The sequence below is a fragment of the Triturus cristatus genome, chromosome 11, assembly GCF_964204655.1.
Source record: "Triturus cristatus chromosome 11, aTriCri1.1, whole genome shotgun sequence".
Lineage (NCBI taxonomy): Eukaryota > Metazoa > Chordata > Amphibia > Caudata > Salamandridae > Triturus > Triturus cristatus.
The window spans coordinates 276,671,129-276,695,194 of NC_140594.1; the positions used below are offsets into that span (position 1 = coordinate 276,671,129).

General features: G+C 47.8%; 1 protein-coding gene across 1 annotated transcript in view; it reads left to right on the forward strand.

Annotated features, from left to right (window-relative positions):
• PES1 (pescadillo ribosomal biogenesis factor 1) overlaps positions 1-24,066 on the forward strand; it is a 141,162-nt gene that overhangs the window by 97,060 nt on the left and 20,036 nt on the right. Inside the window, exons 12-14 of the mRNA XM_085635681.1 lie at positions 862-1,046; positions 5,929-6,053; positions 7,768-7,935. Of these exons, the coding sequence (XP_085491807.1) occupies positions 862-1,046; positions 5,929-6,053; positions 7,768-7,935 (478 nt within the window). The remainder of the gene's footprint in view (positions 1-861; positions 1,047-5,928; positions 6,054-7,767; positions 7,936-24,066) is intronic.

Here is a 24,066-nt window from a genome sequence, read left to right on the forward strand (position 1 = left end):
TTTTCCACCCTTGTCGGAAAAACAAAACCCATTAAGATTCACTTTGATTTTTAAAAGGCCTGATTTATTTGCTTTGGTCAGGCATTTTGTTGGCTGTACTTCTAAAGGAGTTTTCCACCGTGGAAGAGTAGACCTCCTCTGATAATATTGCGAAACATTCAAAGAAAGCTGTCCATACATGCACTGGTGGACAGCTATAAATTTTGTTTAGCATGCTTTATCATTGCTTTAACATCCAGTTTCGCCGCTGTTACTTTCAATATGTCAGCAATCTTGAAATGGTAATTTAAGAATAAACTAAGCCGAGAAACATCCTAAAATGGACTCCGGAAAAGATGGACATGTTGGCTTTACGAATGCTTGTTTGTTAGCTTCTGCTACTAGAATTTGTAATTGTATATACAAAATATTGGTCTATAGCTTGTTGTAAATGTATCAGATCTGTGATGTGTCATACACAATAATCTGGGTGAACAGTTGTGAATACGTTTATTTTGGAATGTAGGCTACAGGACTTGCTTTTTTCACCGACCTAGTTTGATACTGTGTCTCTTTTGGATAGCTGAGTAGCGGTCAGTAATCAATGGGATTAATGTATTCTGCCACTGACCAATGCTCCTGCCTTTCTGCTGACTCACTGGTATGTAGAAGGGCATTGTTGTCTTTACTCGTGGATATTGAGCGATTGGGCATTTATGAATGATATGCTGTTCTCTGGCATCGTAAGTCGTTGTGGTCACCTCCATAGTTGGGGAGACGTTTCCATTGGCTGATGTTTAGCCCTCCCTTTCTGCCTACTGTTTGCTTTAATATTTATTGCTTTTGAGGGATTGATATGTTCTTTGTCCTTCCTTCCTGCAGATATTATGTTCAGCCGCAATGGGTTTTCGACTGTGTCAATGCCAAGATCCGCCTTCCTGTGTCAGATTACTTCCCAGGTGTGATGCTGCCTCCACACCTCTCACCGTTTGTGGAAGAGAAAGAAGGAGACTACATTCCCCCTGAGAAACAGAAGCTGCTAGCTTTGCAAAGGGGTGAACATTCAGGTAACTAGGATTGTTTTAGTAAATTTGAAGTCGTGCTTAGTGTACGAAGGGATGTGTCAGAATATGGTAATGCTTTGAACAAATGGAGCTGTAGAGTCACAGCATTGTCAGTGATGCAGCACTGCCCTTCCAAAATGTTTCTCTGTACTTATGTATTCTCTTCGGTTCATGTTGCCAGTCCCGATGCCTTTCCTTGCCTGTGTTAGGTGATTCCAGTTGTGCCATAGTGGTTCTGTATTGTTTATCATTTAATCTTTCTAGCTCATGACTGAATTCTAGGGCGTGCTTTCTAACTTTTATAAAGGAAGGTACGCATCTTATTAGTAACAAAATGCAGAGTGAAACAAGAATAAAAGGGTAGGATTGGAGGAACAACTGAATTGTCATATGATGACATTTGAATGTGTTATATGCCATTGAAAACCTGCAACCACAGTATTTGGTATTCAGTGTTTACTGCCTAATCCAGCCTCCCTTCACTCAGTGCATTCTAACCTTGATGTCCTAGCTTTTTCTTTATTTATGTTATGTCTTGTTGGCTGCCAAGTAGAAGTTAGGTTGTTGCTGCTGAGAGCTATTGCAGTGTGTGTCCTTCACCTAGAGGCACAACAGACCCCAAGCAAGCACCAAGTTTGGAGCCATTTGATTGTAGAGTTGAATGATTTCGCTTACTGGACCTTTTAGGACCCTACTTTAAATGAGGAAAGTGTAACTTGAAGTCTGACAAATGCACGTGCTGTTGAGTAAAATGCAGTTTTGGCTGATTATGTCACTGTTAACATTGGGCTACTTGACAGCTAAATGTAGTTGATGACATGGGATTTGGTGCAAAACTAGGATGCAGTAGTCTTGAGAGATGCACAGTGTTGTAAAGTAGAGTCAGAACACTTAGTACTAGGGGTGGGGGAAAAATGCCACTGCGCCTGTATACTTTTTAAAAATAATATTTTTATTAGCATTTTGTTTTATACTCTTATATCACAATTTTCAGCCAATGTACATTAATTAAATGCGAAGTATAGACATTATGTATTTGGAGGGATAGTAAGAGAAGAAAAGAGGGTATAAGCTGTTCACAGGTAGCTTTCATATTAGCATCTTAGTAATGTCTTCATACATAATCTTGAACAATAGTCTGTAAACACATTTGTCTGGTGTAATAGTAGTCTGTGTGGGGAGCTCTTCATGCTTGCTAATTTCTTCTTGTATAAAACTATTTTTTTAATAAAGATAGTAAACTAATAACAGCTGCTTCCTCCTTGGGTCAACATCCACATTAATCCTCTATTATCCATTCTATTAGTCGGTCATGTTGCCTACTATTAGGGGTTGAAGGGGCAGGGTGGGATCTCTAAACTTGCTGTCTGTGCGCGGCCTCACTATGTGTAGCAAGTGTCTTGTAACTTACTAGGGTGGTGTCTGGGTGGGGGGGGGGGTTGTGGATCCCATCGTCTTCACTCATCTGGTAATCTCCGGTAGAGTTCTCACTATTTCCAGATCTTCGGGCCTTCCACGCTTGCATTACTTCTGCCCAGGTTCCGCCAGAGGCTTGCACCCTTTACTAGTTCTTTGCTCTCGTGCCAGCGCCCTTTCCTCTGCCCTAGCCCAAATCGAAACATCACTCTCCCATTCGGACACTCTAGGGCCCACAGTTGGCCAGGAGCAAGGCCATGTCAACAAACGTATGCCCAATTTTTTTTTATTATTTGGCCGCGGGAATAGCCCTAACAGGCAAACCTCTGGCCGCACTTTAGGGCGGGCGCCAGAACTCCATTCAGGATTTCTATGAACCTAAGCCAGTAGTTCTGAGTCACCGGGCATCCTCCAACCATCCATCCACTCCCATCTAGCGTGGCACGCTTAGTTCATCATCCGCTATTAGATTTGCACTTTTTCAATGAGTTAACTGACAGTAGCGAAGTAAAACAAATAAAATGAAAGCTGGAATTAGGATTGTAATGGACGGATGAGACTTGTAGGCTAGTATTACAGTTTTATTAGCAGAAAATAAAGCAGTCTGAACTAGCCTGTTATGTTGGTTGGCATTTAACAATGGATGGGTTGAGGTAATCTGGCAGCTCCAGTACTTGTAAAGATTTTACCTTTGGGCGCGATAAACTATATTAAAAAAAATATGTAGGGGTTTACTCAAATTACCCTCCTATATCTGGGCAAAATACTACACAAAGGAAAAGAATGGCAAGGAGGAAAATATATATTTATATCTATTTGACCATAGGGAACTACATATTACCCTATTAACAGTATATAGTCCTGTCGTTAGTTCATGTTCCTTATTCCAAACAACACATCTCATACCACAGATATATTTTTTACGAAATTTGTTATCGTTGTTTTGATTTTTTTAATCATCGTTATTTTGATATTATCTTTTCGAACATACAAACATATATGCAGACAACAGATGTATACAAATCACAAAACAACACAATTCATAAATTCCTTCTACCCACATGATAGAAAAAAGTGTTCGCCTATTAAATAAAGGAAGTACACTTTGAGGTCGTCTTGTATGCACACGAGGCTATTACCCCTCTAAAGACCTTAATTCAAAAATGTGCATTTAATCGTCAAAAGATTTTTCAATTATAGTCGGTCTCCTCTTGTCAAAAACTGCAGACGCCTTTCGGCCTTCATATACATCTTGGCCTCCTCAGGACAAGGGTGAGGAAACAAACTTGATGAACAAAGTCCAGATGCCCTGCAGTCAGAACCCAGTCCAAACCGTACGTCAATGTACAGGGTATATTGCTTCACTACTTGCTTTCAATTCAAAATTAACTGTGGAACGCAAATTCCTTTCTTAATACCCACTCTGGGGCATATACGACGTTCCCCGCTCTATCTGCTCCAACATGCGTATGGTCATCAATCTCCTTACATTCTGCCGGCAGTGCCAGGCACATGCTTTCGTAACTATGCCATGGAAGATCATGGGATCTGCCTGGACTGGCATTATTGTATTTGGTTACGTTTCATATTGTTTAGAGGTGAGTCATATTGGATAATGGCCGGCAAGGATGGAATAGACTAGTGTAGTATTTAGTGATGGAGTGTTTGGGATATTGGCCAGGTAGATCCTGTTATTGATCTGTGTGGGTGATTATGTGCATGAATGTTTGTGCTGAAGAACTTTACCATGTTTCTGCTGCAGTGTGTGGTTGATTCATTGCTCAGCTTCAGATAGCTGTTCTGCTTGGAGGCATATTTGCCCATTATGTGGCTTCTATTTTGTTCTGTGTGGATGAGATGAGCTTAGGTTAAATTTTTTTCAATGCTTGATATGTAGATGAGTTGTTCAATAGACATATATCCATCCAAGTGTCTTGAGGCTGTGTTGTGCATCTGGTGCCAGGAGTTTGGTGTATTGAGTATAACGTGGTTGGAATGGCAAACGTCTTGTCAACCATATGGCTTGTAGCCTTATTGCATGTATGTTGCTAAGTTAAGAACTTCCCACTACCTCAACCAAATGTAGTATGTTGAGCCGTCATTCCTCAATTTGCCAAATAGACCCATCACTAGCTGAACGAAAGATGTGCCTTAGCTTTACTAAACTGAAGATTTGACAAAATAATACAGATACGTATGAGGGGAGGTTCAGGACGGATCCCTGAATAATCAGTCATGCAAGAAAATGTCTGGCGAAATGTCTGCCATACTAAGCACCACTACCAAATGAGACCTTCACTCAATCATGGTGCTTTTGCTGGTAATCATGCATAGCCTGAGACAAAACGTAACTGCTTGCGAGTAGATTTTCATTGCCCTTCAAAACACATGTGCAGAGGAGACCGTGTGTAACTGCTCACAGAGTTACACACATGCCTTGTGTAATCTAGGCTGTCATTTCATGTAGTGGCTACTTTTAAATAGTTACAGAAACTGACTCTCCTCCAAAATATGTAAAAGGCAACAGAGTGGCTTAATCTCATCACAGTGGGACGTCCAGATGCACCGAGTTAGGGTAGTCAGGAGCTTTAAGCACTTGCAGTCATCTTGGTCAGTCTAAACCCTCCTGCTATTCACTGCCTTGCAGAGACGTGGTGATATTTGTATGGATTTTCAATTAACTGGGTGATTTTTAGCCATTGCAGTTATAGGGAACTTGAAAGGATTCATAATCTGGCAGCAGAGTCTTCTCTTAGAGTTTTCATTGAACCATCTAAAAGTTCAGCTGTACTCCAGAACACTTTAAGCTATGGTGGGACTTGTGATGTGAATGGCATTGGGGATCCAACCCATTTCACCAGAGTAAAGACAGCTTCTATTACCTTTCAGCCATCCCTCCCTATTTTTGAAGGGTAGCCAAATAATCATTCTGCATACTTTCTCTGAACACTTGCACCTTAGTTCAGTAGCTAGTCTTAACTTGGTGTAAAACATTCTTAAAAATCTTTCACACGGTGCCTAGTTTGCTTATGTTGCCGCTTTTCTAAAACTGCCCTCTTGATTGTGATTTCCAGATTTCTTTACACCAAGGAACTGCCTGTAAGAGTAAAGTTGTTTCTCACCTCAGTAAACTTTTATCAGCCCTCTTCTTTTACCAGTTTCTGCTCACTGTATTCAGCTCAGCAACCCAGTTTACCCAATGTCTTACAAGCTGAATAAAATATTGATCTTGAAATGTGACATTTTAGGGGATCTGAGAAGTGGGACAGCTGTGAGAGACTGCAAGCATGTGAGATTTACTGTTAGAGGCTATGAGAGGCACAGAGTGACTAAGATATAGAAACTGCGAGACTGGGGGTGAGACCAAAAGGGAAAGGGGTCGAGACCCTTTTAATAGATCTGAATGGAAGTGGTGTCCTCCAATTTAATTGTTACATGTCTATTGATGGTTATCTGGTTTCTTAAATAGAAGATAGTGCTGAGGAGGAGGAGGAGGATGATGATGAAGATGATGAAGAGCAGTCTGAAAACGAAGAGGACGATTCGGAGGACAATGTGCAGCTGAAGAAGATGGAGCAGAAAGCGCAAGGCAAGGTAATGATTTACCCTCAAAGATACAAAAAAGGACTAAAATGTTTAAAAACCAGCGAGTCCGGACTCTTAGTCTGTTAAGAACACTCAACCAGTGCTCCGGTTTGTTCACCAGAAACATAAGATACTGCGGACTTGGAGAATAAGGGAATGTCTCTGCTTTAAAAGCAGGTGTCTGTTTAGTATAAAAACACCCACCCTTGCGTGGCATACTTTATCATAGGGTTCCTCCTCAGGTCACATCAATGGTGTCATGGACTACAACTCCCTTTAGTGGGAGGAGCTCTTTAAATGGGCACTTTCTATGTGAGCTGCAGGTATGGGTGGTTGGGCCGAGTGCAAAAAGAGAGAAGGGAATACGAGTTAAAATTTACCTTTTGGTGTAACTAGGCTACTTTGTATCATCAAAGGATAGGATTAAAAGGATTAAACGAAAAGGGTAGGGAACAACTTCAGCCCTAGTATGAGAGCGTTGTCAACGTGAGTCTGCCCTTCTGGTACACTTTTTTTTATAGGTTTAGGAGTCGAACCCTTGCTCTAAAATGTTTATGGTCCTATTTGTATCCTCGGGGTAGATGGGCATGGAGGTCACCAGCGGTTTAAAAAATAAATCTGTAAATTGTGATTGAAACTCCAGTAGAGATCATAAACCTGAGACTATTGGTCTTCCATGTGGAGGCTGCTGTGGTTTTTGGATCCTCAGTAACATATAGGAGTACGTTGTTATCTGATTGACCATGATAAGGAAGTCAGTCTATTTATTGATGATCCACTGCGAGTCTTCCACTTCCTGCACCAAATTTTTTCTGTAGCCTGGTTATGGGCTCTAATTTAAGAGGTGAATAATGGTGCCGATCACCAACTGTCTTAGATATTCTTCTCAGTATGTGCTAGCTTCTAGGATGACTATCCCACCTCCTTTGTCAGCCGTCTTGATGGATCAGTCGATAATTGGTTAGCAATGTCTAGCTCAGCATGTGAGAGGTTGAAGAAAGGGGCTCTGGATGTCTGAGTCTGTTATTGCTATGTGTTGTTGGTCTCCATATTGCAGTGTTCTACTTGCACAGTAGGACAACACTGGATTTGTACTCCATATTACCGAACCATTGGCTGTACTTTTACTTATCATTTTTTCATTGTTAAACTTTTTATTTTGATAATTTGACTGATCGCAGGTCCTGGCCAATGCCTCTTCACATAATAAAGTCTACCAGAAGTACAGAAACTTGTTGACCACACTCTTTAGGTTTGAAGTTCTTCCCTACCTTTTTCTTTTAATTGTATACTATGGGGACAGTAAACTAGCAGAGTTTAACCAAGAGGTAGTTTTAACTCCTCTCTCCTCCACTCCTTTTGCACTCTGCCCCACCACTCATACTTGTAGCTCACATAGGAAGTGCCTATTTGAAGAGCTCCTCTCAAGGGAGTTGTAGCCCAAACTTCACCACTGGTGTGACATGAGAAGGAACCCGATAATAAAGCATTCAGACTAAGGGTGGGCAGGAGTTTTCATCCAATACAGACTATTGCTTTTAAAGCAAAAGATATATTCCCTTATTCAGTTTGGCAACATCTTGCTTTGCTGGTGGATAGACCCAAGTGCTTAGATTTACCCTCCTCGTTGCTCACGTGATAACGCTTGACAGAGCCTGATACCTGTCTGCTATATTGCGCATCCTTTGCACTTTATTCAGTGGTTCTGCTTTATCATCAACAGCGGCTGAATGTGAAGGTAACTGCAGGGGTGCTGAAAACAGAAAGTCATTCCCAGGCAGCTGACCGAGAAAAGAATGAGGAGAAACGTCTCGCTATCATGATGATGAAGAAGAGAGAGAAATATTTGTACAACAAGATAATGTTTGGCAAGAAGCGGAAGGTTCGAGAGGTAAGGACATGAGTAAATTGGAATAGAGCGCATGTCTCTGAATTTCTGGATGAGATGTTCTTCAGGATTTAAATTTTTATCTGCTACTCAATACTCCAATATGAATAATTGCTGTTTTGTGCAAAATTGTTTGAGCTTTACATTTATACTATCCTAAGGAGCACGTTGACACAGCAGGAACTGAAACCCAAGCTTGTGCATGGCATTGCTTCTTACATTGACTGTTGGAGTTCTTGCAGCACCCCCATAAATCCTTCACCCGCAGTTTTTTCCCCTGCTTTAGTTGATTGAAAACACAATGTGGACAGTCCCCGACAGGCACAATTTTTACATTTGCTTTTTTGTATTTCTTTTCAATTTGTAGAGAAAGAATATTGAACCTTTCTGTCCCACTCTCTTACTAATTTCACTATGCCAGAAAGAACTGAATTGAAGCAATGCATCCGATACTGCGTGGTTGAGGAAGGACTACTCTGTTCGTACCTGCAGAATTTTTAGTTTAGTTTTTAAGTCTAACATTAGAAAGCAATTTCCGCTGTAGGATGGATTTTTGTGTTCGAGGCATGTGGGCTGCTGAATTCATATCTGTGCATAGATCGCCGCCTAGTGTTGGGTCCGGATGTTTGCACGTTGTTGTCCTGGAAGAGTCTTCGAAGTATCCTTGGATAGGTGACTCCTCCCCTGGACTACAGTGCGCATGGGCATCCTCTCCATCCTCAGATTGTTTTTTTCCGCCATTGGGTTCGGATGTGCTATCTTAGCTCAAGTTAGGAAAATATTTTTTCGAGGCCAAAAGGCCTTTAGTTTGCGTCGGTACTGTTTATCGATCGGGTTTCGATACAATCCTGTTAGTTTACTAACTTTCAGCACCGACTTTTTTCGCATTTACCTGTCCATCGACTACTTCGACGATGGAATCGAGGACGCCATTCAAAAGGTGTCCGGTATGCAATGCGAAGTACCCACACATCGACGTCCATCCGGTGTGCAACAAATGCCTTTCGCCGGACCACGACGAATCGACATGCATGGCCTGTGCCCGGTTCCGTTCCAAGAAGACTCTGCGGAATCGACGAGCGGCGAGACTCGAGGCGCAGCACGCGGCACCGGCCCCAACAGACATCTTCGACGAGGCCGAAGACGTCGAGGAATTAGAAGTCTTGCCCTCCAGTCCCGTTTCCGAACACGAACCCGGATCGGACGAGGTAGACGAGTCACTCTTCCACAGAGGTGAAGACGACACCGAGGTAGGAGACGACGAGGAGACCTTAGGGGCCGAAGAGAGTAGCTCCAATGATGAACAAGGCCTACCTGTTCAAACCGTTGAAACACCAGTGCCACAGCCTATGGCTCCGGTCGAGGGATCGCCTTCGGGCCTTACCCGGGGCCCATCCCGCAGTTCTTCGGCCCCGCCCTCGGGCCCGGCCTCGGACGTTCAGCGGCAGCCATTACTACATAAACAGGCTGGTTTCCCTACCACAAAACCGAAACCGAAAGCTGCTCCGGTTCCACCGAAACCGAAACTGAAAGTGGCGCTGGTCGGATCGAGGCCTTCGACGCCAGCGCACCGCGTCGGCACCGACCGCACCAAGAGGGACTTCGGTGCCGAACTTGAAGCGGGCGACGGAGTCGACAAACGGAAAAAAGCCATCGGCACCGACAAACCTGTTCGGCTACCGGCACCAACAACACCAAGGGCCGTACCGCCTGCTGTGTCTCGCATCGCTCCCTCGACGACGCCTAAGCCTCAGGTATCGAAGACTTCGACGGTGCTCTCTGCACCTCGACTCGATGAACCGCCGGCGCCGAAAAAATCCACGGCCGCCTCTACGAGCCTGGCCGGTGCCAAAGCCTCGAAGGCGCCCCAAGTACGACCTGGTGCGACGCAAGGCAGCAAAACCACAGCTGTCCTCCAGGACACGTCGGGTTCCGGTTCGATCGGAGCTCCAGCAGCCCCTTCGGTGCCGGCCAACATTACCTTCGGCTTGCCTCCGTCGACAATCCCAAAAATGTTCCAACTCAGGACACGGGTCACCCAACCTACGGTCACACCTGCTGAGACGTCTCCGGCACGTATCATCGACGCCGACACTGGCAGGATGATTCTCCACGACCGAAGGATAACTTCGGAGCCGCCTTTGGACCCTTTCAGGATCCCACTAAAAAGGAAGTTGCCTGCAGAATCGGAACCTCTCCTTTATGAACCCTTCCATTCACCCTACCAGGATCCACACCGGTTCTCCCCCACACGCTCCAATACGGATGCATTGGAGGACTACATGGATGACCAAGTCCCCTACCATGTAGACACGGACCCTGATGACCAGCAGGACCCTGATCAAACTTGGGGCGACCCTGCAGACCCCAGTGCACCTCTCGATGCACAGGACCAACAACTCTATGGGGCAAAAACATCTCCTACGGAGGATACTGCGGCGTTCAACGCTCTTATTGAACGTGCTGCAAATAACCATGGGGTACAGCTTCACTCTGATACCATCGAAGATGACTTTCTAATGGACACCTTTGCATCCTCAGAAAGACATGTAAAGACTCTGCCAATGTTGAAGGGGGTCCTCAAACTAGCCAAGGACATTTTCAAAGAACCCACCAGGGCACGAGTGATAAACCCCAGGATTGATAAAAAATACAGATCAGCACCTAGGGATCCTACTTACATCAGAGGACAATTACCACTCGACTCCATCGTCGTAGCGAATGCACGCAAGAGGGCACACTCGCAAACGACAGGTGACGCTCCTCCCCCGGACAAAGAGTCCAAGGTGTTAGAAACCTCTGGCAAGCGAGTTGCCGCCCAAGCTGCCAACATATGGCGCATAGCCAACACTCAAGCGCTCCTTGCTCGCTATGATAGAGCGCACTATGACACACTGGAGCAAATATTCCAACATCTCCCTGACCAGTTCAAGGAAGGCGCAGAAATGCTCATCAGAGAAGGACAGCTACTAACGAACGCTTCCATCAAATGCGCACTAGATGCTGCAGACACGGCTGCCAGAGCCATAAACACAAGCGTCCTGCTGCGCCGACATGCCTGGCTGCGGATCTCAGGATTCAAGCCTGAGGTACAAAACAATATACTGAACCAGCCCGTCAACCCCGACTATTTATTCGGGCCAGAGGTTGACACCACCCTCAAAGATAAAAAAGGACACGGACACTGCAAAGTCCATGGGCGCCCTACAAACTCAGTCCTTTCGGAGCGGCTCCTTTCGTCGCCCCGGAAACAAGGGAGCAGGTAGAGGACAGGGGTCACAACAAACATATAACAAAGGCAATACACAGACCACCTATGATAAAAACACCCGAGGTGGATATCGTGGCTCCAGCACAAAGGGCAGAGGACGCGGCTACGGCAACACCAGGTCCTCCCCCAAGAACAAGCAGTGACGCCCTCTCCCGACCACATAACACCTGTCGGGGGAAGGCTACAAAGGTTCCTGTCCACGTGGAATTCCATCACCACGGACAGGTGGGTCAAAGATATTGTCAAATACGGTTACTGTCTGGAGTTAACCTCCACTCCACCCACAATACCACCAAGAAGCCGTCCTATGTCCTCAGAGCACTTAACGCTCTTACAGCAAGAAGTGCAAAGTATGCTTCTAAAAGGCGCTATAGAGGTCGTACCCATCCACGAGCAGGGTGCGGGAGTGTACTCCCTCTACTTCTTAATTCCAAAAAAGGACGGGTCGCTCAGACCTATATTAGACCTGAGACCCCTGAACCAGTACATTCTTTCAGAGCACTTTCACATGCTCACTCTACAGCAAGTCCTTCCGCTTCTCAAGCAGGGAGACTTCCTAGCCACACTGGACCTCAAGGATGCGTACTTTCACATACCCATCCACCCCTCACACAAAAAATACCTCAGGTTCACTGTTCAGGGGCAGCACTATCAGTTCAAAGTCCTTCCCTTCGGCGTGACAACAGCGCCCAGGGTTTTCACGAAGTGCCTAGCTACGGTGGCAGCACATCTACGGAGGCAGCATATACACGTCTACCCCTACCTAGACGACTGGCTCGTTCAAGCGAAGTCAGCCCAGCAATGTGCCAGCCACATGTCCCGCACCATTCACCTTCTTCACAGTCTGGGATTCTCACTAAATTATCCAAAGTCCCATCTCCAGCCCGCACACGTACAACAGTACCTAGGTGCGACTATAGACACTCTGGCCGCCACAGCTCAGCCAAATTTAGTGAGGATCAACAGCATACAACTGCTGATCTCCAAGTTCAAACCCAATCACTCACTTCCAGCGCGAGTGTTTATGCAGTTGATAGGCATGATGGCCTCCTGCATCTTCATAGTCCCGCACGCGAGATTACATATGCGCCCACTTCAGGAGTGCCTAGCACGTCAGTGGAATCAGGCTCAAGGACAGTTAAAGGACCTAGTGTTGGTGAGCGGTCGGGCATACAACTCTCTGCATTGGTGGAATCCACAAAACCTTTGCAAGGGCCGACCATTCCAAGAGCCTGTCCCACAGATAGTACTGACAGCGGACGCGTCTCTCCAGGGATGGGGAGCTCATGTACTCCACTACACAGTGCAAGGACTATGGACAACACAACAAAAGAAGTTGCACATCAACCTTCTGGAATTGATGGCAATCTTCCTAGCCATGAAGGCATTCAAAGTACATCTATGCAACAAGGTCGTGTTGATCCGGACGGACAACATGACCGCAATGTACTACATACAGAAACAGGGAGGAACACACTCTCCACAGTTGTCTCATCTGGCTCAGAGCATGTGGAAGTGGGCCATTCAAAGGAACATGTTCCTCATGGCGGAACACCTCCCTGGCAAGGACAACCAGATGGCGGATCTGCTCAGCAGACACAGCCACCAGATGCACGAGTGGGAGTTACACCCATCAGTACTCCAACCGTACTTCCAGCAGTGGGGTCATCCGGAGATAGACCTATTCGCGACAAGCGAAAACGCAAAATGCCAAAGCTTCGCCGCCAGATTCCCACATCCGCAGTCGCAGGGCAATGCGATATGGATGAACTGGTCCGGCAGATTTGCGTACGCTTTTCCCCCAGCGCCATTGATACCGCTAGTGGCCCGCAAACTCCGACAACACTCCCTGACACTCGTCCTAGTTTCTCCCACGTGGGCACACCAGCCGTGGTACACCACCTTCCTCGAACTTTCCGTGGTGCCGCATCAAAGGCTGCGGATCAAACCCGCGCATTTGACGCAGAACCATGGAGAAGTTCAGCACCCAGATCCGCAACAGCTGAATCTGGCGATCTGGCTCCTGAAGTCCTAGAGTTTGGCTATCTCAACCTGCCACCTGACTGTATGGACATCATCAAGGAGGCCAGGAGACCCACTACCAGAGCTTGCTATGCAGCCAAATGGAAAAGGTTCGTCATTTATTGCGGTAATAATGACATCAACCCGCTGGACGCATCCATCCAAAACATCATCTGTTATCTCTTACACCTATATCGATGCAATCTGGCGTACACCTCTATACGTGTCCATTTGACCGCAATCTTAGCCTATCTGCAAACCAGGCAGCACCTCTCTCTATTCAGAGTGCCTGCCATCAAAGCATTCTTGGAAGGACTCAAACGAGTCTTTCCACCAAGCCACCCACCGGCTCCAATGTGGAACCTCAACTTGGTCCTCACACGCCTGATGGGTCCACCCTTTGAACCTCTACACTCATGCGAGATTCAATTCCTTACCTGGAAAGTGGCCTTCCTTGTAGCGATCACTTCCCTGAGAAGAGTTAGTGAACTCCAGGCACTAACCGTTCAAGAGCCATTTATACAGGTTCACACCAACAGGGTCGTACTACGTACCAACCCCAAATTCATGCCCAAAGTAATATCGCAGTTCCACATGAATCAGACTATTGAACTGCCAGTTTTCTTCCAAAACCCACAAACTGTTGCAGAAAGGGCACTACATACACTAGATGTGCGGAGGGCCCTCATGTACTACATCGATAGGACTAAACCCTTCAGGAAGACAAAACAACTGTTCGTTGCCTTTGCCCCACACCACAAAGGTAACGCCATCTCCAAAGCAGGGATAGCCAGATGGATAGTTAAGTGTATTCAAATCTGTTATCAAAAAGCAAAACGCACATTAACTATTCCACCACGAGCCCACTCAACACGTAAGTTAGGGGCTTCCATGGCCTTCCTAGGAAATATTCCCCTGCATGATATATGCAGAGCAGCCACATGGTCCACTACACACACATTTACAAAACACTATTGCGTAGATGTGCAGTCAAAACAGCAGGCAGCTGTAGGACAGGCTGTTCTCAAAACACTTTTTCAGACCGCTGCAGCTGGCACGGGTAGCCGCCGCCAATAGAGGGCACTGCTATGTATTCTATGCACAGATATGAATTCAGCAGCCCACATGCCTCGAACTGAATATGCTACTTACCAGTATGCATCTGTTCTTGGCATGTAGGGCTGCTGACATTCATATCGCCCTCCCTCCTCCCCGGCGCCTGTCGCAGCTGCAGCTCTCAGAATTACTGCAAGCATGGTCATCACTTTCTGTATCTACTCCATCACTGCCACAATGGCGAAAAACAATCTGAGGATGGAGAGGATGCCCATGCGCACTGTAGTCCAGGGGAGGAGTCACCTATCCAAGGATACTTCGAAGACTCTTCCAGGACAACAACGTGCAAACATCCGGACCCAACACTAGGCGGCGATCTATGCACAGATATGAATGTCAGCAGCCCTACATGCCAAGAACAGATGCATACTGGTAAGTAGCATATTCAATAGCTTGTGCTCACTTATAGTTGCATGACCTTGTCGATAGCAACTGCAAGATAAATGGAAGCATCCTTAATCAAACAGCATTTGTGAAACGCAAGACTGTCACCCCTAGGGGTATCTGGGCGCTGTGTCTCAAAGAGCTATGTCTAGTCTTTCTGAAGTCAGCTAACTAGGGGGCAGTACAGAGCTGAAAGGGGTGCTCGTTCCAGGTCTTGGCAGCCATGTAGGAGAAGGAGCGGCCACGGCGGATGCTGGGTGTGAGTGCGGGTGAGTGAAGCAGAGCGCAGGTGTCTACAGGGTTGGAAGTTTAGTCGATGGTTGATTTAGACAGGTTCGAGGCATGTGGGCTGCTGAATTCATATCTGTGCATAGATCGCCGCCTAGTGTTGGGTCCGGATGTTTGCACGTTGTTGTCCTGGAAGAGTCTTCGAAGTATCCTTGGATAGGTGACTCCTCCCCTGGACTACAGTGCGCATGGGCATCCCCTCCATCCTCAGATTGTTTTTTTCCGCCATTGGGTTCGGATGTGCTATCTTAGCTCAAGTTAGGAAAAGGCCTTTAGTTCGCGTCGGTACTGTTTATCGATCGGTTTTCGATACCACCTTGTTAGTTTACTAAGTTTCAGGACCGACTTTTCGCATTTCCCTGTCCATCGACTACTTCGACGATGGAATCGAGGACGCCATTCAAGAGGTGTCCGGTGTGCAATGCGAAGTACCCCCACATCGACGTCCATCCGGTGTGCAACAAATGCCTTTCGCCGGCCCACGACGAATCGACATGCATGGCCTGTGCCCGGTTCCGTTCCAAAAAGACTCTACGGAATCGACGAGCGGCGAGACTCGAAGCGCGGCACCGGCACCAGCGGACATCTTCAACGAGGCCGAAGATGTCGAAGAATTGGAAATCCTACCCTCCAGTCCCGTTTCCGAACACGACTCCGGATCGGACGAAGTCGACGAATCACTCTTCCACAGAGGTGAAGACGACATCGAGGTAGGAGACGACGACGAGGAGGCCTTAGGGGCCGAAGAGAGTAGCTCCAATGATGAACAAGGCCTACCTGTTCAGACCGAAGAAAGCCCAGTGCCACAGTCTATGGCTCCGGTCGAGGGATCGCCTTCGGGCCTTACCCGAGACCCATCCCGCAGTTCTTCGGGCCCGGCCTCGGACATTAAGCGTCAGCCATTACTGCCTAAACCGGCTGGTTTCACTTCTACAAAACCGAAAGCTGCACCGGTTCAAACGAAACCGAAAGTGGCGCTAGTCGGATCGAGGCCTTCGACGCCAGTGAAACGCGTCGGCACCGAGCGCACCAAGAGAGACTTCGGTGCCGAACTTGAAGCGGGCGACGTCTGAGTCGACGTACGGAAAAAGGCCTTCGGCGCCAACAAACCTGCTCAACTCCCGACGCCACCGACACCGAGGACCGCACTGCCTGCTACGTCTCGCATCGCTCCCTCGACAACACCAAAGCCTCACGCATCGAAAACGTCGACGGTCATTTCCAAACCTCGACTCGATGAACCACCGGCGCCGAAAAAGTCCACGGCCGCCTCTACGAACCTGGTCGGTGCAAAAGCCTCAAAGGCGCTCCAAACGCGACCCGTTGCGGCACAAAGCAGCAAAACAAAGACTGCCCTCCAGGACCCGTCGGGTTCTGGACCGATCGACGCTCCGGCAGCCTCTTCGGTGCCAGCCAACATTACCTTTGGCTTGCCTCCGTCCACAATCCCGAAAATATTCCAACTCAGGACACGGGTCACCCAGTCCACGATTACACCTGCCGAGACGTCTTCGGCACATGTCATCGACGCCAACAATGGCAGAATGATTCTCCACGAGCAGAGAATAACTTCGGAACCACCGTTGGACCCTTTCAGGATCCCACTAAAAAGGAAGCTGCCTGTGGAATCAGAACCTGTCCTTTATGAACCTTTCCACTCATCCTACCAGGATCCACAATTATTCTCTCCCACACACTCCGACACGGATGCGTTGGAGGACTTCATGGAGGACCAAATCCCCTACCGTGGAGACATAGACCCTGATGACCAACAGGACCCTGATCACACTTGGGGCGACCCTGTAGACCCAGGTGCACCTCTCGATGCACAGGACCCACAACTCTATGGGGCAAAAACATCTCCCACAGAGGATACTGCAGCCTTCAACGCTCTTATTGAACGGGCTGCGAATAACCATGGGGTGCAGCTTCACTCTGACACCATCGAAGATGACTTTCTTATGGACACTTTCGCATCCTCAGAAAGGCATGTAAAGACTCTGCCCATGTTGAAAGGAGTCCTCAAACCAGCCAAGGACATTTTCAAGGAGCCCACCAGGACACGAGTGATAAACCCCAGGATTGATAAGAAATACCGATCAGCACCTGGGGACTCTACTTACATCAGAGGCCAATTACCACTAGACTCCATTGTCGTAGCGAATGCTCGCAAGAGGGCACACTCGCAAACGACAGGTGACGCTCCTCCCCCGGACAAAGAGTCCAAGGTGTTAGAGACCTCTGGCAAGCGAGTTGCCGCCCAAGCTGCCAACATATGGCGCATAGCCAACACTCAAGCGCTCCTTGCTCGCTATGATAGAGCGCACTATGACACACTGGAGCAACTATTCCAACATCTCCCTGACCAGTTCAAAGAAGGCGCAGAAATTCTCATCAGAGAAGGACAGCTACTCACGAATGCTTCCATCAAGTGTGCACTAGATGCCGCTGACACAGCTGCCAGGGCCATAAACACAAGCGTCATGCTGCGACGACATGCCTGGTTACGAATCTCTGGATTCAAGCCTGAGGTACAAAATAATATACTCAACCAGCCTGTCAACCCCGACTATTTATTCGGGCCGGAGGTTGACACCACCCTTGAAAAGATCAAAAAGGACACGGACACTGCAAAGTCCATGGGCGCCCTCCAAACTCAGTCCTTTCGGAGAGGCTCCTTTCGTCGCCCCGGAAACAAGGGAGCAGGTAGAGGACAGGGGTCACAACAAACGTATAACAAAGGCAATACAAAGACCACCTACGATAAAAACACCCGAGGTGGATATCGTGGCTCCAGTACAAAGGGCAGAGGACGCAGCTACGGCAACACCAGGTCCTCCCCCAAAAACAAGCAGTGACGCCCTCTCCCTTCCTCCCGACCACATAACACCTGTCGGGGGAAGGCTACAAAGGTTCCTGTCCACGTGGAACTCCATCACCACTGACAGGTGGGTCAAAGATATTGTCAAATACGGTTACTGTCTGGAGTTAACCTCCACTCCACCCATAATACCGCCAAGAAACCGTCCTATGTCCTCAGAGCACTTAACGCTCTTACAGCAGGAGGTGCAAAGTATGCTTCTAAAAGGCGCTATAGAGGTCGTACCCGTCCACGAGCAGGGTACGGGAGTGTACTCCCTCTACTTCTTAATACCAAAAAAGGACGGGTCACTCAGACCTATATTAGACCTAAGACCCCTGAACCGGTACATTCTTTCAGAGCACTTTCACATGCTCACTCTCCAGCAAGTCCTTCCGCTTCTCAAGCAGGGAGACTTCCTAGCCACGCTGGACCTCAAGGATGCGTATTTCCACATCCCCATTCACCCCTCACACAAAAAATACCTCGGGTTTACTGTTCAGGGTCAGCATTACCAGTTCAAAGTCCTTCCCTTCGGCGTGACAACAGCGCCCAGGGTTTTCACGAAGTGCCTAGCTACGGTGGCAGCACATCTACGGAGGCAGCACATACACGTCTACCCCTACCTGGACGACTGGCTCGTTCAAGCGAAGTCAGCCCAGCAATGTGCCAGCCACATGTCCCGCACCATTCACCTTCTTCACAGTCTGGGATTCTCACTAAATTACCCAAAGTCCCATCACCAGCCCGCACACGTACAACAGTACCTAGGTGCGACTATAGACACTCTGGCGGCCACAGCTCAGCCAAATTTAGTGAGGATCAACAGCATGCAACTGCTGATCTCCAAGTTCAAACCCAAACACTCACTTCAAGCGCGAGTGTTCATGCAGTTGATAGGCATAATGGCCTCCTGCATCTTCATAGTCCCACACGCGAGATTACATATGCACCCGCTTCAGGAGTGCCTAGCACGTCAGTGGAATCAGGCTCAAGGACAGCTAAAAGACCTAGTGTTGGTGAGCGGTCGGGCATACAACTCTCTGCATTGGTGGACTCCACAAAACCTTTGCAAGGGCCGACCGTTCCAAGAGCCTGTTCCACAAATAGTACTGACAGCGGACGCGTCTCTCCAGGGATGGGGAGCTCATGTACTCCACTACACAGTGCAGGGACTATGGACGACACAACAGAAGAAGATGCACATCAACCTTCTGGAACTGATGGCAATCTTCCTGGCCATGAAGGCATTCAAAGTACATCTGTGCAACAAGGTCGTGTTGATCCGGACGGACAACATGACCGCAATGTACTACATACAGAAACAGGGAGGAACACACTCTCCACAGTTGTCTCATCTGGCTCAGAGCATGTGGAAGTGGGCCATTCAAAGGAACATGTTCCTCATGGCGGAACACCTCCCCGGCAAGGACAACCAGATGGCGGATCTGCTCAGCAGACACAGCCACCAGATGCACGAGTGGGAGTTACACCCATCAGTACTCCAGCCGTACTTCCAGCAGTGGGGTCATCCGGAGATAGACCTGTTCGCCACAAGCGAAAACGCAAAATGCCAAAGCTTTGCCGCCAGGTTCCCACATCCGCAGTCGCAGGGCAATGCGATATGGATGAACTGGTCTGGCAGATTTGCGTACGCTTTTCCCCCAGCGCCGTTGATACCGCTGGTGGCTCGCAAACTCAGACAACACTCCCTGACACTCGTCCTAGTTGCTTCTACGTGGGCACGCCAGCCATGGTACACCACCTTCCTCGAACTTTCCGTGGTGCCGCATCAAAGGCTGCGGATCAAACCCGCTCATTTGACGCAGAACCATGGAGAGATTCAGCACCCAGATCCGCAACAGCTGAACCTGGCAATCTGGCTCCTGAAGTCCTAGAGTTTGGCTATCTCAACCTGCCACCTGACTGTATGGACATCATCAAGGAGGCCAGAAGACCCACTACAAGAGCTTGCTATGCAGCCAAATGGAAAAGGTTCGTCATTTATTGCAGTAATAAGGACATTAACCCGCTGGACGCATCCATCCAAAACATCATTTGCTACCTATTACACCTATACCGATGCAATCTGGCGTACACCTCTATACGTGTCCATTTGACCGCAATATCAGCCTATCTGCAAACCAGGCAGCACCTCTCTCTATTCAGAGTGCCTGCCATCAAAGCATTCTTGGAAGGACTCAAACGAGTCATTCCACCTAGTCACCCACCGGCTCCAATGTGGAACCTCAACCTGGTCCTCACACGCCTAATGGGTCCACCCTTTGAACCTCTACACTCATGCGAGATTCAATTCCTCACCTGGAAAGTAGCTTTCCTGGTAGCGATCACTTCCTTAAGAAGAGTTAGTGAACTCCAGGCACTAACCGTTCAAGAGCCATTTATACAGGTTCATGCCAACAGGGTCGTACTACGTACCAACCCAAAATTCATGCCCAAAGTAATATCGCAGTTCCACATGAATCAGACTATCGAACTGCCCGTTTTCTTCCAAAACCCGCAAACTGTCGCAGAAAGGGCACTCCATACACTAGATGTACGGAGGGCCCTCATGTACTACATCGACAGGACTAAACCCTTCAGGAAGACAAAACAACTGTTCGTTGCCTTTGCGCCGCACCACAAAGGTAACGCCATCTCCAAAGCAGGGATAGCCAGATGGATAGTTAAGTGTATTCAAATCTGTAATCAAAAGGCAAAACGCACATTAACTATTCCACCACGAGCCCACTCAACACGTAAGTTAGGGGCTTCCATGGCTTTTCTAGGAAATATTCCCCTGCATGATATATGCAGAGCAGCCACATGGTCCACTACACACACTTTTACTAAACACTATTGTGTAGATGTGCAGTCAAAACAGCAGGCAGCTGTAGGACAGGCTGTTCTAAAAACTCTTTTTCAGACCGCTGCAGCTGGCACGGGTAGCCGCCGCTAATAGAGGGCACTGCTATACATTCTATGCACAGATATGAATTCAGCAGCCCACATGCCTCGAACTGAATATGCTACTTACCAGTATGCATCTGTTCTTGGCATGTAGGGCTGCTGACATTCATATCGCCCTCCCTCCTCCCCGGCGCCTGTCGCAGCTGCAGCTCTCAGAATTACTGTAAAGCATGGTCATCACTTTCTGTATCTACTCCATCACTGCCATAATGGCGAAAAACAATCTGAGGATGGAGGGGATGCCCATGCGCACTGTAGTCCAGGGGAGGAGTCACCTATCCAAGGATACTTCGAAGACTCTTCCAGGACAACAACGTGCAAACATCCGGACCCAACACTAGGCGGCGATCTATGCACAGATATGAATGTCAGCAGCCCTACATGCCAAGAACAGATGCATACTGGTAAGTAGTATATTCAATACTCTGTCATGGAGTGCTTTGTAGGCGTGCGTGAGGAACTTGAACTGGCATCTCTTCTGTATGGGGAGCCAGTGTAGGTCTCTTAAGTGGGGAACGATTTGGGTTTGTTTGGGAAGGTCCAGGATGAGTCTCGATGTAGCGTTTTGTATGGTCTGAAGTCTGCTGAGGAGCTGGGTGGAGAGGCCGGCGTAGAGGGCATTGCTGTAGTCGAGGTGGCTGGTAACGAGGGCCCGAGTGACTGTCTTTCTGGTGTTGGTTGGGATCCATCTGAAAATTCTGCAGAGCATGCCCAAGTGTGTGGTGTGGAAGCAGGAGGAGACGACTGCGCTGATGTTTCATGGTCAGTTGGCTGTCAAGAATGATGCCGCGGTTGCATGCATGGTCGGCCAGTGTGGGGTGTAGGTCTGAGTTCTGCAAGCTACCATCTGTGGTCCCATGCAGAGGTGTTCTACCTGAAAATCAGTACTTCAGTTTTGTCAGAGTGGAGTTGGAGGCAGTTGTCTCTCATCCGTTTGGCTACTTTGGTCATGGCGTCGCAGAAGTTGAGTTTGGTGTTGGAAGGGTCAATGGTGAGCGAGACGATCAGGTGAGGGTCGTCTGCGTAGGAGATTGTGTTGTGTGTGGGATCTGACAGTGAGGGGGGGGGGGTCATGTAGATGCTGAACAGGGCGGGGATGAGGGATAATCTTGTGCCACATTTGATGTCTTTGATTGTGGATGTGAAGGGAGGCAGTCGGATGCTCTGAGTGCATCCTGTAAGGAAGGAGGCGATCCACTTGAGGGCGTCTTGCTGTATGTCCATGTTGTAGAGTGTTGTGGGAGACAATGTTGAACTCTGGGAGGGGTCGAGGAAGATCAGGGCTTTCTTTTTCTCCATGGTCGAGGAGTGTTCTGATGTAGTCTGTGGCGGCAATCAGCACAGTCTCAGTGCTGTGGTTGGGACGGAATCCTGATAGTGAGGTGTCCATTTGGTGGTTTTGTTCCAGAAATTCAGTGAGCTGCTGGTTGATGGCTTTCTCGAGTAATTAAGCCAGGTAGGGGAGCAGGGAGATCGGATGGTAATTTTTTACATCGCTGGCACGGCGGAGGCTTTCTTTAGAAGGGGGGTCTAATCTCTGTGTGCTTCCATCTGTCTGAGAAGGTTGCTGTGGAGATGGAGGTGTTAAGGATGCTGGCGAGTTGCGTGCTGATTTGGTTTGTTATTAGGTTGTAGAGGTGGGTGGGGGCAGTGGTCGGTGGGCGCCCCGGAGTGGATGTAAGATATGATGGCTGAGGTGGTCATGGCGGTGAGCGGAGACTAGTTGGTAATGGTTTGGCTGATTATTCGCTGGTTAGTTGAGGTCGTTGGAGCCGCTCCCAAGCCCCTTGTATGTCCTGGTCTGAGGGCCTGTTTGAAGGTGAACCACATTTGCAGATGTTTCACTGAGGACGACCCTTATGTGCCAGTGCAGCCTTACGAAGATTGCTTCTTCAGATACATGTGCAGCCTTTACACTGGTGTTGTTTGAGTATGAGGACCTTTCAGTAGAACACCTCCATACCAGAATTTAAGAAGCGGCATCCTGGATAGTCTAGGGTTATCTTTGAACCATGCAAATAATCACTACTGCAAAACATTATTCTTCAGAGCACTAATGCACTTGAAGAATGAAAAGGCATTCTGTAGTCTTCCTAAAGGCATTAGCTTGTATCGAAGAATGAAAGAAGTAGGTAAATCTCTTCTTGGTGGGAAATATCTACCTTCTCACGGGGAATTCAGATACGCCTAGTCTTTGTGCTTCCAGGTGGTAGGTACCCTTGTCAGGAAAAAGTTCTTTGGGATCATTGATTTTACAGCATGAATACTTTTCTGGATTCACATGCTATGCATCTATTCTGTCATCTAGTGGGTGGGTCTGGAATCGTGCTTTGTCTTCTCTCCATTTGTATTTTAGTGTTTGGGCATTGTCAACCAACATTTGTTGGTAAGTCCATCTCCTGTGTGACGTTGAGTGGAGCCTGTAGGAAGCTGGCTCTGTATAAATCACATCACTAGGTGGTAATACCGTGCACAGAGTCCAGAGGTTCACGGAAAGTGTACAGGGCTCAATGCAAAACCCAAAGTGCTCTGTTAGGGTTAGTGTGGGCGAGCAGCCTTAACCTTAACACAGAGCAGTGTAAAACACTTATTGCACACACATGATCAATAAAGGACATACAACTCAAGTAGGAGATCCAGATACATTCTATAAAATTATACTTTGTACTTTATTTTAAGACCCAGGTCTTTGTAATAAGGCAAGTACGTTTTTTTTTTTTGTAAATATTTTTATTGAAGTTTGAACATAAAACAGTACACATTGGCATCAGGTTCAGTAAAATAAATGTCCAGTGAGAGTGCCGTGGAACATTCATGACATTGTGAAAAGCGGAGAGCTCCTTTTGGCTTCGCAAGACAGTATTTATCACATTGCGCCGACCAATTAGATCTCGTCTAATCGTGGTCACTGAGGTCTGAGTCTGATGTGTCGCTCGGGGGTTCACATATATTTCCTCTATAGGCATTCCACCCACCCCACACCCGGGTCCATTTTTTGGGGCAGCCTCTGTGAAGATAGACAGTTTTTTCGACCACCATTGTGGAGTCCATGTCTCGGGACCACTGGGCGAGGGTTGGGGTTTGGCTAGAGCCCCATTTTTGGGCTATATTGCGTTTCGCAAGCATAAGTCCCAGTGTTACCCAGAGTTGCGTGACCTTGTTGTGATCAGTCGGTTCCCAGACATTGAGGAGACATCTCCGTGGCTCCGGGAGTGTTGGGACC